Raw genomic sequence first — 15,339 nt, forward strand, 5'->3', positions numbered from 1 at the left:
CAAATCCATCTTTCGTATACATTTAACTATGTTGAAAGAGAATGCAAGTAACAGCTCAGATGCATACATGCAATTCTCCAGTTTAAAAAACATTGCCTTATTTCTTCAAACTGCACTAAAGATTGAAGAATTTAATTGCTCCACATGATAAGATTAATAATTTTTAAAAAATGTGTTCCTAAGTTCCTAAGGAAACATTATTTGAAGCAAAATAGAAGATAAGAGCTGCTAAAAAAACAAAAACCCAAATGTGGTTGTCACAAGGCTATAAGCTCCCCTGCAGCAAAGGGTGACTTCTGGCAAGAAGTCCTGTCCAAACCCAAACTGACAGAAGCTGTACAGATTTAAAATGGTAGTACGGCTAACTGGTATATGAAGATAAGCACAAGTTTACTGTCTATGACTATTCCTCATTTTGGAGGGAGGGTGTTTACAGTTTAAACATCACCTCCACATTCAAATTCCAGCATTTTCATGGCAACCTGCAAAGGACAAAAAAAGTTTACCTCCTTTGCATGTAACTGAGGGAGTGCTAGTACTTACCAATGGAATATCCCGAGCTTTCTCAATACGAACTATTTTAACTGTCTCCCCTCCATACACACCAACATTCTCGTAAATTTTTTCATCTGTCACAGGCTCTGGTTGCATTTCTTGTTCCGCAACCTTATCATGAGCCAGTAAAAGTGCCTAAAAAAAAATACCAGCTCAGTTACAGAAAAGTTTCACACTTTGTATGTATACAAAATAGTAGAGTTCAATGAAATTCTGCAATTTGAATAGTGTCTTTGCAGGCTACAGAATATACCAAACTGACTCAAGCAATGAAAAAAAAGATAAATCACAGCTATGTAGCACCTACTGCTTTTCAAAAACTTTCCTTTCAGATTGGAAAAGAAATAAAAAAAGCAATTCTGAACACACAACTGTGACTGTACTTGCAGCTTCTCCTTCCTAAAAAACTAGACATTGGTTTACGATATATGTGACTGAGGATACAGACATAAGAAGTTACTGTGGTAAAAACTACTCATGGATTTACAACAAAATCCCCTTTATTATGCACCCTACAGTAAGCATGAAACAGCTGTCAAAGGGAAAAAAAAAAAAAAAAAAGAGATAAACAAAGCAGCTCATGTGTTTCCCTGACCCTATGATCTAGTGCTGTATTATGTGCAAATTACCCTGTAATACATGTAGAAGTAGCAAGGGCTCCATACAATCATGCACTACATTTGAAGTTTCCATTAGTTGCTGGAAATTAAAAACTCCTCATCCTAGAAAAATATTAAGAGATCTGCACGAAGTTAAGAATAAAATTCATCCTTACTCAACCAGCCCAAGACATTTGAAAAAAATAAGTTGAAGTGAAAATAGCATCAATACATACATCCATTAGATTAGAAGTTTCATTTTGGTTTACCTGCATGTGAGGGGCATTCAGCAAAGCATTAAGCTCCTGTCCATCCTTATGGTGACTGGGTTTCAAAACAGTCTGTACCTAAAAAGAAATCAAGTAGTAAAACTCTAAATCTACTCTGTGATTTACCCACCCTTCCTCCCCTACCCTACTCAAGCACAAACTCCTAGTTGCAATTATTCTTTTTACTGAAAGTACATCCACACAGTTGTTACAATGGCTGATTGAACACAATGGTACACATTAGGCAGATATGCAGTGAGACCACAGAACTACTCCAGCATACCTTGCCTCAGTAATTATCTACCAGATCTAACCAGGTATCCAGTGTTTTACACAGATTTGTCAATACTAGAGACTCAAGGCAATGAGCTCAGCTACCACAGAGATGCAGTCACAATGAAATGTACTATATGAATATGCCGGGTCTTTTAAAATGGACTAATTTCTCATTAGTGTGACTAGCATCCCTTTTCCTTAAAGCAGATATTTTTACCCAAATTATTTCCACCAACAGCAAGACCAAAGATTCCAAGACAGGTTTTCCAATGCATACTGGAGTACCTGCCTCAGAAAGCGTGTGCGTCAGAACTTCAAAAGGTCCGTGAAAACCAGATTTCTTTGGCTGGTTCCAAAATAATTGACATTAACGCAAGGACAGGTTTTGCTCAAGCAGCTTCAGCTGCCAAAAAACGTCTGCCTTCTCATAGTTGCCAAACATGCCTTGCTATCATCTCTTGCAAATACTGGCAGGCTTATAGAGAAAAAGCCAAGAGCAGGGAAGTCCCTCTTACCTAAAGGCAAGGCTTAAGATGATACTTCCCATAGCTATTATCCCCTGGCCTAATCTGACCAAAGTCACACAAGTCCAAAAGCACAAACGAATCTACAGACATCAAGAGTATGTTATAGATATCAAAGCAGCAGCTTTCAATGGGATACAAACCTTCTTTTTATTTCAAGAGCTTCTTACTCTTAAGGATGAAGTGATATGACATTGGGAATCAAGAAACCACAAGTTCCACAGTGAAAATAATTATGTTTTTTGTGTGATCTAACAATATCTAAAGGTCTGAAGAGCCTCTATCCTAGGAGCAATTATCTACTGAAATGCTAACAACTCTCTCGGATGCTACCAGATGACAGTACTGAAAACAGTAAAGATAACTTTGAATTCTAGGAGAAGCCACTAAATGAACTGTTCCCATGGAGCAAGATCCTTACAGTCCAACCAAACACTGCCACACGGAACAAGTTCCTGAGCTTAGCAATAAAACTGACACAACCTCCAAAAGCCCTCCTACTGACATCCCTAGAACATCCCTCATGATGAACAGATCTATTATGGCTTAAGAGTCAAACAAGAAGCGTGATTTAAATATTTTTTAAAACTGTATTCTTTAAAACTGTAGAGAACAGAAAGAAGTCAGTTTCATAGAGGCCTGACTTCAGTCATACCTCTGAATTGGCCAGGAAGGTATTATTCCCAGCTCAGCCTGAATTTTAGGATGCTATATATCATAGCAGGCAGGGCAGTGTAAAGGATATACTCACTGAATTTTCTTCTGTGTTGAAAGAAGAGATTCTTCTATACAAAAGACCTTCTTCTCATAGAGGTTTATTTAAGGTCTCTAACTTTCAAGGGACTTTCAATTCCTTTCTTGAAGAAGCTAGAAGAAGCTTTAAAGCCTTATTTTATCCAATCTTTAAATGGATAACCTACTAAAGCCTACTTAGAAAACAATTTAGAAGTCCTGAAAGCAAGACAACCTTTTGAATGCAAGGTCAGAGGCTGGGGATTTGACAGGGGAAAAGAAACCAACCAGGCCCAGCCAGTCATTCTGTGTGTGGTGAATACTCTTTATTCAAGTTGAATTTCTGCTTTAAAAAATTTAATTATTCAAAACTTTAGTAGCTTTCCCCTCCCTTTTAAGAGAAAGATACATTTATTACTTATTTAATGAAGCACTAGGAAAGCTTCAGACTGCTGTATACACTAAATACGCGGCAACAGTATTTTCTTAACTCTTCAGACTAGTTTTTACTGTTAATTACATTAACTTTAGTTCAAGCAGCCCTCAAAAAAGCTATCAATTTGGTTTCATTATACACACCACAATTTGGAGGCACATGCTGGAGTGATATTAAAAATTGAGAATTTAACCACATGCGAAATTCTGTTTCTGTTTACTCTCAGGTAAGCAGGACTACAGAGGGAATATGCATACAGATTATAGTGCATTTATACCAGAAGTTACAAGCTTCCAGTGCATCCTCCCAAAAGTACTGATCTAGTTTAACTGCCTGCACTTGCTAAAGTGAACAGTAGCAAGTCTGAAACCTTTAGAAACACAGCCTATATATTAAGTCTATTAAGTATATTTAATAACAAGAACATCTTTAAGGTATTTGATGTGCTGTTACAGGACAAAAATTACAAGCTGTCTTGAATGCTGCATCAAATAATCATCCTACAATGTCAAGATTCAGACCATGTTCCCATAATCGTTGCCCCCATCCTGGTCAAGTTTAAATGGATTTAAAATCAATTTAATTACACTTGATGTTTACTGGCTATTTTTATTTAAGACTTAGAGTACACCATGTTACATGAAGATTAGTTCTCTAAAATAAGCTCAAGTGCTTCATTTCACCTTTTTAATTCAAAGGTTTTTTTAAAAAAAGAAGAAAAATCTTAAGTTGTTGGTGCCTGGTTATCGGAATCAGTGAAAAAAACCTAACTGTACAAGTGTACTACTAATTTTAAGAATTTCCTAAAGAGGACTAGAAAATAAAAACATACCATTCCACTCATGTATTGTTAATGGTTAAACATTCAAAATCAAAAAAGTTTTCACAACACACTGTTCATACACATTGTTTTATAAAAGCAAACCATCAGTTAAAGAGTAAATGAAAACAGATTTGAATTTCTAAAAATGGTAATTCCCAACACACTTCCAAAAGTATAGTTTAATTTCATATTAATTTTTACTTTTTAAGGAAGGATGTTTCATGTTGCAATATGAAACTGTGTTGCAAACTGTCTTTTCCTGTTAGAGCTACAAGAGCATGAGCTCTTGAACAGGTTCTCTTCCGCACCAAAGTGGAAGCTAAGAAAACATGTCTTCTGCTTTAAATTAGCACATGCACTCCAAACCAGTTTGAGTTATACACCGTCACTGATGACCTGTGCACTAAAATATGCACATCAGCATTACCTGACATTTAAAATTAATGTTATGCATGTAATCTGTTATTTTTCTTCCTTGTAATGTCTTGTGGCTTTTGTCATCAAGATGTTATCAGCATCTTAAATCCAGGCTTTGCAAGTGTCTTTTCAAAAACCCTGAAAACTAACTGCATTGTTTAGGGATGGAAAAAGCAAGACACAACCAAAAATCAGTACAAGAAAAAACCTGGGTGTGCAAGATGGACACTTTATCAGGATAAAAAGAAACCAAACAAAACCAAACCCAACTTTTCCTAAAATAGAAATCATTGCCTCCCATGCTGCTACCATAACAAATACAGAAGCCTTTCCAAAAAGAATAAAGGATCTTAAAAACCAGCATAAAATCTTCTATTCAGGTAAGACTAGGAAGTACAGAATTATGTGAATGAAGACCTCAAGGTGTTCCTCTTGAGACACTTCTGTTAGTCACAGAAATGTATGTCCTGATTTTCTGGCTTGATCGTTTCAGGATGCTATTTAACATATTGCAAAATACAAGTCACCTAGAGTTTTCCTAGGCATATTTTCTTCTCTGAAACTTCTATTAAGCAGCAAATAAAAAGACATCATATCCATGAAGGGGGAAACCATCTTTCTTAAGAGAAAAACCTGTAATATCCTGTATTACAAAGGAAGATTCAAAAACTCTGGTTTGTACCTGAATGAAATCCAAAACTAGACCTGTGGGAAGTGGGTGTTTGGGAAGCAGTTTACAAACAGAAGTTAACTGAAAAGGTTCCTTCAGGCTCACATACATTGAAGAAGCTCAGTGGGGATCCTATAGCAGCATACAGGCTGATGAATAAGCCAGAGGGAAGCTCATATGTAAAATATTCCCATCAGGTTTTGGCACAGTCTTACTGACAAATCTAAACAGGAAAATCCTGAGCTAGTTTAATCGGCAGACTGCACCTTTAGATAACATTTAAGTGATGTCCCTCAAGAATCAGTAATTTCTTCTGCAAAATAACTTCAAGCTTGCTACAGTGCTGTTTTCCTTGACTTACAAGATTAAAGTCTAGAAAAACGAAGGAGGGTGGAAAGAGCTGTTGAAAAAAATTGCTTCAGGCGGAAAGAAAACCAGACACTAGAAAAATAAAGAAACATCAGCTTGCTGCCATGGAGTGATGTGCCTCTGAGCAATTGGAGAATGGCTATATCCTGGCTTGGGTACTCCAGCTGGTGCACCTGAGCCAGTTTTGAACAGCTATGTTTGGTTCACTGGGTGATAAATGCTGGAGCATATACCTAGCCTCTGGATCTGGCTTTGCTGAACACGACAGTGCTACACCTGCACTGATACTGGTATTCAAGCTAGCTAAAGTTAACAAGTGTATATTCATATAAGGTGTAGTCACATTTCACTTCAATGTATACATCCACCAGGCCATGGAAAATGAAAATAAACTTACTGATCAACCCCTCAGGTCTTAGCTGTATGGAGCCACTTGTGAAAACTCATTCTGCTTGCAGCAACTTTGTATCTGATCAGTTTTCTGCAAATTACTACTAATGCTTATAGCTATTGTAGACAGGTACTGCCTATCTATCGTCAAGTGAATAAGCCTCAAAGAAAGTAGTTAACCTAGCTGAAATTGTTAAAAGTATTTCAAACAGTTAAGATCTGACTGAAAAGATTAAAGTTTAAAAAAAAAAATCTTGCTCATTCTGAAAGTATACTTTAATGATTTCTAAAAGACATATCAGATCTTGTAAAAGAGCTGTCATCTGTCAAGACAAAAATTAAGTCTAATCTGACCATCACAGCAGTAGTTAAAACATTGAAATTAAGTATTAAGGGATCTATTGCTCACTTTAAAGTAGAATGCTCGTTTCCAGTATGGTTGTATTTTCAGAGGCCTCCCAATTTAAGAACCATGGGTCAACTCAAAGGAAAGTCACAATAATAGAGAACTGTATTTCAGTTCCTGAATGCTCGGAGTAAAGAATACTGAAGGTAAGAGTTAGATTTTTCATAACTGCTTCCTCTTCCTGTGTTTAAACATAGTACCTTTGCTGTTACATATCTATCCGTGCTAAAAAGGAACTTCTTATCCCCAAAATATTTTTCTGGTTACTGTTTGGAAATCTGGAAAAACTGGATACAGTAATCAGTGACTATTATAGTCCCTTTCATATTCAACATCCAGTAACTCAGACAAGCTTGGCAAGTGTGTATTTCAACAACAGCTATGATTATAGGTTTCATATATATCACAGATGCATACCGTACATACCTCTTGTGCTAGTTCTTGTGCATTGGAGATGAGAGGATATGGAGGGCTGGCTTTATTCATGTGCACTGTAACAGCATTGTGTATCTTAAATGCATTCTGAAAATCAGTATTTTGAACAAGCTGTAAAATGAGAGAGATATCCTCTTGGCTCTGAGGGTCTACCAAAACGTGCTGGATATGCTTAAGAGAAGTTAACAGTTCTTCCACTTCTAGGTAGGAAATAACAAAATACAAATAAAGTATGAGTTAATAAGATCCATAATTCAGTAATGTTTGTATTAAGATTTTTACCAAAATTTTTTGCTGTTCAGTTTTTAATCAGCAATGATGTATGCAAGCTTTAACATTATCCATTATTTTCTGACTTTTATCTATCTGAACCAAAAAAAGAAAAAGAGTACCCCAAGTCAGTAAAAGGAGAAACAAAAAAGCTGATACACTGTTTAAATTTAAATTCCCATTGCAGGAGCAGTTCTCCTTTGAGAGAAATCATCATTACATAAAAGATCCAGTAATTGCAGCTCAGGTATAGCTGCATGTGAAAGAGGGACTATTTTACAATATGAAAGTAACTCCTTTGCTAAACTAATCTTGATGCACTGAGTATTCACTTACTTTGATACATCTCTCCATGTATCTCAACTAATATTACAGAATGAGCATTTTATAAGTAAACAACACTCAATTTCTAAACATAAATTACGCTCAGTTTTAGCACATTAAAATAAAAATGTAAGGATGAAAAGAATAGTATCTATGATTGGAGTTCTGAAAGTCACCAGAAGAAAGTCCACATCTTTTACCTACAAGTTTATGAGTTCTGCTTGGACCATAAAATATTTTAACATATTTTAATAACCAGTTTTCTACATGTCTGCAGAATACTACAGATGTACCACATTCTTGAGCTCCAAGAATTAATCTGATACTTTAATGGGTGCCTTTTAAAGACTGTCAACAAATTTACATTTTTTAAACCAATCTGAATTTCTGCAAAGTATGTCACTGCTTAATATTAAATACTTGAGAAACTATCCAAAACAAGGAATATGAATCATACCTATAATATGTAGAAAACCAGGTAAGAAATCCTCAAGCAAACCAAAAAAACCAATGGATGTTCTGAGCCTCAAATAATGTACGCGTTCTCTCACACATTATCTGAAAAAAATCTGTTCAGCCACAAGGGGCTGGTCAGCTATCTTTATATTAAGAAATTCAAGTAAGCTAGAATTTTGAATCCTGGTATTTTTTTAAAAAATGAACAAAAAAACATCCCAATTTTTAAAACTGTCAGTTGATTCTGAGGTCAATCTCCCTTGCTGGTATCAAAATATCAGCTTTGAGACTTATTTTTGGTTTTTATTTATTTATATTTAGCAACCTTCAATTATTCATGATGAGCCAGTTAAATAACATTAAAACAGGAGTGCTATGAAGACATTAGCTAAATTGCACTTTTAACATGAAAAATCACAATAGATACTGATCATTAAACAAGGATATATTGTCAAGAAGCTTCCTTTACCTATTTTTAACTTCACATTCACCAGTACGCTGAACCCAATGCTAGACTCAAACTTGTTGAGCACAAGATTAAAATATGCATTTCTAACAAGTTTAATGGTTTTAATTTTGGACAAAGAATACCTACATATACATTTTTAGTTTTGAATTTGCAAGACAATCTTCTGTATAACAAAATTTTGGAAACAAGTAATCCAGTTACTACTCTTGTACTTTACTGTCTGCAGGACAATAAAAAAAACCACCAAAAAACCCAACCCCAAAACCACTCCACACATGCTAAAAACATCCTACCCACGAAAGGTCAAGGGCTTCTTCCTGTTACCACCAAGGAAACAAAGGGCAGCAGTACAAAAGCTGCACAGTGGCTGTGCAGGATATTCCACAGGTGAAATCCAGTACAGCTCACAACACTAATTAAGGCAGCCATGTCTCACTAGGGAACTGCATACACAGTATACTGCCTAACACACCAGGGGAAATGCCATTTGGAGAAAAGACTAAGAATACTACAAGCAAAAATATTTGCTAAAGAGGATGCTGTCAGCTGGCAAAATTCTTGTCTAGTGGGGTATGCAGACTACTAAAGCATCCAGCAACTGATTCTCCCAAGTCTGAGGACATGCAATATTTTCAAGCATTAAAAAAAATAGTGTAAACCAGTCAGATGTTATTGCAAAGTTCCTACTGATACCTGCTCAGTTAAACACACCAACTCAAAACTCTGCCTTTTGTTACTGTTTCTAGATTCAAAAACCAGTGAGGCATTAGAAGAAACTCACTTCTAACTCTGCCTACGTATAAACTGTTTTATTCCATTATTTCTAAATTGTCTACCCCCCCCTTGATATATCTGAGAATTCAAACACACATAAGTACGCATTTCATTCTAATACATATTTCATATAAGATATAAATACATAAAGACATCTTATTCCATATCTATAATAAATATGTCCTGTTACTAGATGCCTTTACATATTCTCTCTTCAGTACTTTGCTAGTTCCTTCTGTATTGCCCTTTCTTACAAACTACCAGAGTAGTTTTATAGTTTTATACTCCCTGTATAATTCCCTTCTACACTGAATCATCTGTGCTGGATGCAGAAGCCCCATACTAAATAATTTCCCCCCACGATGAAACAACAAACAAATATCCTCCTCATCACAATTCTAAAAGAGAAATAACGCTTGAAAGGAGTGAAATTAAATATTCCCCAAAAGCTAACAATCCATTTCCTAGTCACTTGTTAATAAAAACCACATACACATAAAATCACACACAAACCTGGCTTTATGCATGACTAACTCACTCTAGACTCCTGTTTCTGAATCCTAAATCACAGATTAGATTTCAGTGCGGTCTTTTTTTTTTTGTTTGGTTTTGGTCTTTTTTTTTTTTTTTAAAATAAATTCTAGGTAACAAAAGACTCCATCTCTAGAAGTTTCCTACTGAAAGGGTTGTCTTGAGGAAAAAAGTTCAGTAAAAGACTAACATCTCTATTTACTCACAGAAAAACACCAGGGTTCTTTTGCAGAACAAGTCCATGTTTTTAATCGCAGATCAATTAGCAATCAACTACTTTTTTTTTTAAAGTCTTCTTTTACAAGAAGTGTTGCAGCCTTTTTTCCATTAGGCTATGAAATGGCTGGAATGTGACTGAGCGCTGTGCGATATACACATTAATCAAAAGACTGCCAAGGCAAAAGTATGCAGCTGCAGGGGAGGACCTGTGGTCACAGCTTAACATGTTAGATTAGAAAAAGAAAAGAAAATAGTTCCTGTTTATCACCTCAAAAAGTTATGAGCAACAAATTTAAGAAGATATTGGCTTTATTATATGTCAGCACCAATATCTTAATTCCCAAGATTTTTTATAGATCTCTAGAGTACTCTGTGTGCTGGTACCAGCACTCAAATGCTCCATATATTACTTGAATCACAGAACTAAGGAAAGTATTGTTTTATCCAAAACAATTTATGAAAGTTTATTTATAAGTAAGTTTTGCCCAAGGTATAAAACCAAAAATAGTCAGCTTTTTCCTTAAAAAAAAAAAGTTTCACTGTAGCCACAAAAGGTTTACTTACATGAAACGTCACTCATTTAACTAAACTAACTAAATTAGCTGAACGAACCGTAGGAAAGTTTTCTGCATTTTCTACAAGTATACTGCTGTGAAAAAGCCAGTTAAATATTTGTATGCACGTGTTCCAGGTACATAGTTACTTCCATTAAGACAGCTGACTAAATCATATACTGTTTTGATAACAAACATGCCCTTTAAAATTGTTTTGATTGTGTACTGTTTTATTTCTATAAATAAAATCCAATTATTTTTTTTAAGATGAAAAGATGAGAGACTTAGCAAAGGTCTGCCAAATCAGACATTGGCACTTATGAAATGTTTTCAAAAAAGGTCAATATTCTTATTTAAAACACCTATCTTTAGCAGAGCCTCAATGTATTAGCACACCAAAAAAAAGCCACCCACAAAAAAACAAAACTAAAGTCAGTATTTAAAAAACCCCAAACTGGATAAAGGTAGTTCAACATCTCTAATTTACTAGCACCTGCCCTGGTTTATTTGTGGTTCTCCTAACACAACTTAAGAGATTTGTGAAAGTGACTAAGTACTCTCACCTGGACACCAAAAGTGGAAAGATGGAAAGAGTCAGTGTAGATCAGAAATTCAGTATAACCAGTGAAAAATTTCACATACTAGCAGTTATTTTCTGGACAAAGTCATGGGCTAGCAAGTTTCTTGAGAGACCAAGAAGTTTTATATATACACACACATTTAAAAAAATCTGGCATCTCCAATTCAGATATGCAACAAAAAAGCAGAAGTATTAATGACAATGGACTCAAATCCTCCTTATGAAACTGTTATTTTGTAAGCGTGCGCCCGTGTGTATATACATATATCGATAAGGCAACATCCCTAGCCCTGACACTAATCAGTTACAGACAGCTTTTAGAATAGAAAAAATATTCTTCTTTTGAAATTCAGCTTTATGTCAGATGTTAGAATGATTAATTCAGAAACTGGAAAAAAAGACATGTTTAATTCTGGAGGAAATTTTGGAAGAGGCAAAATTACTCTAGAAGGATTTTGTTATATTTAAGACGATGACTTAGTTTTTGACACCATTAATGACTGAACAGAGATTCTTTATGGTTTAAGATATAAAAACAGTTTAAGAGATCACAGCATTTAATTTAGAACTTTTAAAGTTTGTAACAACTCAGCATCACAGCTGAGTATAATAGAAAGCACCATTCAACAGGAATGTTCAGCTACTATAAATCTTCTTAAATCTTAACTCATCCAAATTGTTACTGTAATTCTGTCTGGCAAGGAAATAATATTGATAGTCATACAAACACACTACCATTATGTCATGACTTCTCTGATTGAAATAGATGCCTATGAAGCCATAATTCAGATCCCTGCTGCATATATGTATATATCATGATTTAGTCTCATTACATCTTCTAAAGCTCCTTGCCTTTCTAGCTCATAGAACAGACCACATTCACTCTGCAAGTCAGTCAATACTTCGGCTCCCCACACATACTTTTAAGCCTTATTTATTGCAATGCAAAGTAGAGACAGACATTGTTAGTTTTCTGATTTTCATGGTATCCAAATACTGAGGGGAATAACATTAGTTAAATCATGCAATTTACTACTGAAATATGGTGACATAATACAGAAATATGCTGACATGACAGTAGAACAATGACAACACCCTAACTTTGATTACAGAAGTGAAGAGGAGTTTGCCCTCCTGGACAAAATAATCTATAGTCATTTTCCTTCAAGATGCATCTTATACCATATATAGCTATTTCCTAATTTGCCTCTTTCCACATACACACCTCTATATTCTTGTCTCCAGTGTTTAGTTCTTTTCTTCTTACATCAAGTTTTCACATAATTCTAGCTTCCATTCACACCAATTTCGCCCTGTCTCTTCTTGCTGAGAACACCCAGTTTCATTCCTTCCAGCTTTTCACAAATACTGTCTTTCTCTGACAATCTTTCAGCTTCTGCCACAGCCTGTACCTGTTTTATCCCCATACTGAGATTTTTTCAAAACAGCCTTTCATCATCACAGTAATTTCTCCACCATTGCTTCTCCTGTTCAAACAGCTTTAGTCTACCACAGCTCCTTACTGGTTCTCAACCCTGTCATTATTCATTTCTCATTCCTACCAGTTTCCATGCCTAGCTTCTTTGCCCATTGGTTTGGACTTAGTCCTCCCTCCAAGTTCTCAGCTTCTCTGGCATGAAGCCTAGCCTCATCCTTCTAATTTCAAGTCATACTCTTTCCTCCCTTCTGTAGTTCCAATTTCCAATTCCTCCTGTAGTCAGTCTTCAGAGCTTTTAGCCACTGTAGCTAAGCAAGTCCCAGCAGAAGTCACTTCTACTGTTTGACATCAATCTTAGCATCTTCTGCTTTGTGTTCCCTCCAAGAAGAGAAGTTCAGTCAAATATCTAACACTTCATAAAGATAAGTACAGAATCTGCTTCTTACAAAGAGATCTCTGGGACAGGAGCTGACAAGCCCCACACTAAAACAAGGCCTTGTTCATAACTGACCCTGCTTTCAGCAGGAGGTTGGACAGGATGACTTCCTGGTGACCCTTTCAACCTAAATTCTCCTCAAGAGGGATTTGTACAACAAGGATAACCAGAGGTTATGGAATAGACACATGTCTTTACAGAAATGTTGCTCAGGCACACAAAAGATGAAGCAAAAAACCAATTAGCAATTTGATACCTATTTTTCACTGTGTGTTCTCAACTACCAGCCAATAGGAAAGAATAGCAAGAATCTTAGTGCTGCCAAAAAAAAAAAGGCATCTTTTTAAAGCAGTCCGCATCTCAGAACAGGTATAGAACAAATATATATATATATATATATATATATATATATATATATATATATGTATTTGGGAATCTGAACTGGACTCCTGCAAATTCCCAATGCTTCTTTTTCACTCCAGTGACAAACCACATTTTAGATGAATAGATAACTGTATTTGTGGAAGAAAGGTTAGAAACTTTATCTATATAAGCACAATTAAAGCAATGACAGCTATGATATGAACAATTTCAGAATCTTTCTTCAGCAATTACTAACACTATATTTTCATCAATGTCTAACTGCCAAGGTAACTAGATTTTCCACTATCAACACTAATACTTTAAAAGAAAATGTAAATTACATTAGGTGACAATTGATAAAGCCAAGACTGCCAGAATAAGAGACAACCATAAGCGTGCTTCTCCTTAAAATCTTAAAAACTCTTGTGTTTTGATTTTGAATGACAGTAAGTGTTTATTCACTGCTTATTCTGGTTTGTGCTTCATCAAACCTAACGCAAAATTTGGTATTACTTGTATGGTTTTCCCCAGCCTAAAGAGGCTAGACATCCACTGAACTCATTAGTCATCTACAGGATATTTAACTGTTACCCAAACAGATCAGTTTTGAAAAGTCACTTTGAGGCACACAGCCTAATGCTTGACTAAAATAAAACCCAAACAACCACAAATCCAAAGGACCAGAAGACTTTAAATCTTGTAGGAAGAACTAGCTAAATTAGGTTTTCAGAGGCCTAAAAGAACATTAATTATTTTCTCCACTAGCCCGTACATTGCTTTTTACCTACCTAGTGTCTTCACAGTACAATGAGGACTCTCCAAAACAATTCCTTCTTCTGTGTCAAATATTGGATTATCTATTCCAGTTTTAGGAGGAATTTGTGCTAGTTTCTTTAGCCTCATGGAAGCAGTAAGGTCCAGTTCTTGTTTCTTTCCCTCTTCTTCCCGCCTGCGCCTTATGTCCTCCTGCTGCTGCCGGATTCGCTCAAGCTGAGCGCTCCGTCGCATGGGCATCATCCTGGAGCCCAAATCCCCAGGGCAATCAACAGCCATTTCTCTGTGCTTCTGAGAGTCTTCAGGAGATGCAAGATCCACATTTTTTGCCTCACTGTCAGAATCTTCTGTGATATGCCCATTCATATGGGAAGTTGTCATGATTATTTGTAATTATGCTTATTCTCTTCAAACAGAAATGCTGCTATTAGGCCAGTTTTTGTTATGATGTTGCATAAAATCCATTATAACTTCAAAAATATTTCCCTTCCATCACAGGACAGTTTAAGAAACATCCAGGAAGAAGACCTAATGAAAGATATTCAAAAGAAGTTAGTGAATAACTGCATTAATAAGAAAACACCTAAGATAGTTCTCCAGGCATCAGAACAATGGAACTTTTCCTCCACATTTACATAGCGCTTCTTCTCCTAAGAACTACAGAACCCTCACAAATCTGTTTCACAAATTTTAGTAAACTTCAGATGCCAGTGTTAGAAAAGGAGCACTGTTCAAATTAATACTGAAGTCTGTTACATTTCCTAGTCAAAGCAGTGGAGATTCTACACTTAACACACACAATTGCAAATCAGCAGTTTTCTGAAAATTCCCACTCAGTTTTAATTTACCCCTTCATTCTTAAAAATCCCAGCACAAACCATGCTTATGATCCTACAAACACTAAATAAGAATAACTTGTTATAAACAACATGTTCAGAAGAATTTAAGTTAAACAGAAGTAACAATATTTACATTTATTGTTCATTAATTGAGGCATTTTTATGTAAACGTTGCCTCCCAGGTTCAGAGAAGACAGGTCTGGCACAGAGTTCTTCCAAAAGATATTATCTAAAGCAGTCTGGAGCTGCACTTACACAATTCCAAGTAGGCATAAAGTCCTAGGATAAGGCTTGGACAGTTCTGGTTAGCAGCCACTCTTAATACTTCCTCTAGGTATCCATTAAAGCAGAAAGGATTAGATACAAGAGTAAAAATCCTTGTGTAGGTGTATAGAAGTACAGATTTGACAG

The 15,339-nt window shown here is 35.7% G+C and overlaps 1 protein-coding gene across 2 annotated transcripts in view; it reads right to left on the reverse strand.

The window, feature by feature from the left end:
* PALS1 (protein associated with LIN7 1, MAGUK p55 family member) overlaps nucleotides 1-15,339 on the reverse strand; it is a 63,479-nt gene that overhangs the window by 17,187 nt on the left and 30,953 nt on the right. For both annotated transcript variants that reach the window (XM_074909754.1, XM_074909755.1), the window contains 4 exons: nucleotides 14,104-14,617; nucleotides 6,893-7,101; nucleotides 1,424-1,501; nucleotides 544-690 (listed from right to left, as the gene is read on the reverse strand). In XM_074909754.1, the coding sequence (XP_074765855.1) occupies nucleotides 544-690; nucleotides 1,424-1,501; nucleotides 6,893-7,101; nucleotides 14,104-14,470 (801 nt within the window). In that variant the 5' untranslated portion in view covers nucleotides 14,471-14,617. The remainder of the gene's footprint in view (nucleotides 1-543; nucleotides 691-1,423; nucleotides 1,502-6,892; nucleotides 7,102-14,103; nucleotides 14,618-15,339) is intronic.

The sequence above is a fragment of the Athene noctua genome, chromosome 6, assembly GCF_965140245.1.
Source record: "Athene noctua chromosome 6, bAthNoc1.hap1.1, whole genome shotgun sequence".
In the NCBI taxonomy this organism is placed as follows: domain Eukaryota; kingdom Metazoa; phylum Chordata; class Aves; order Strigiformes; family Strigidae; genus Athene; species Athene noctua.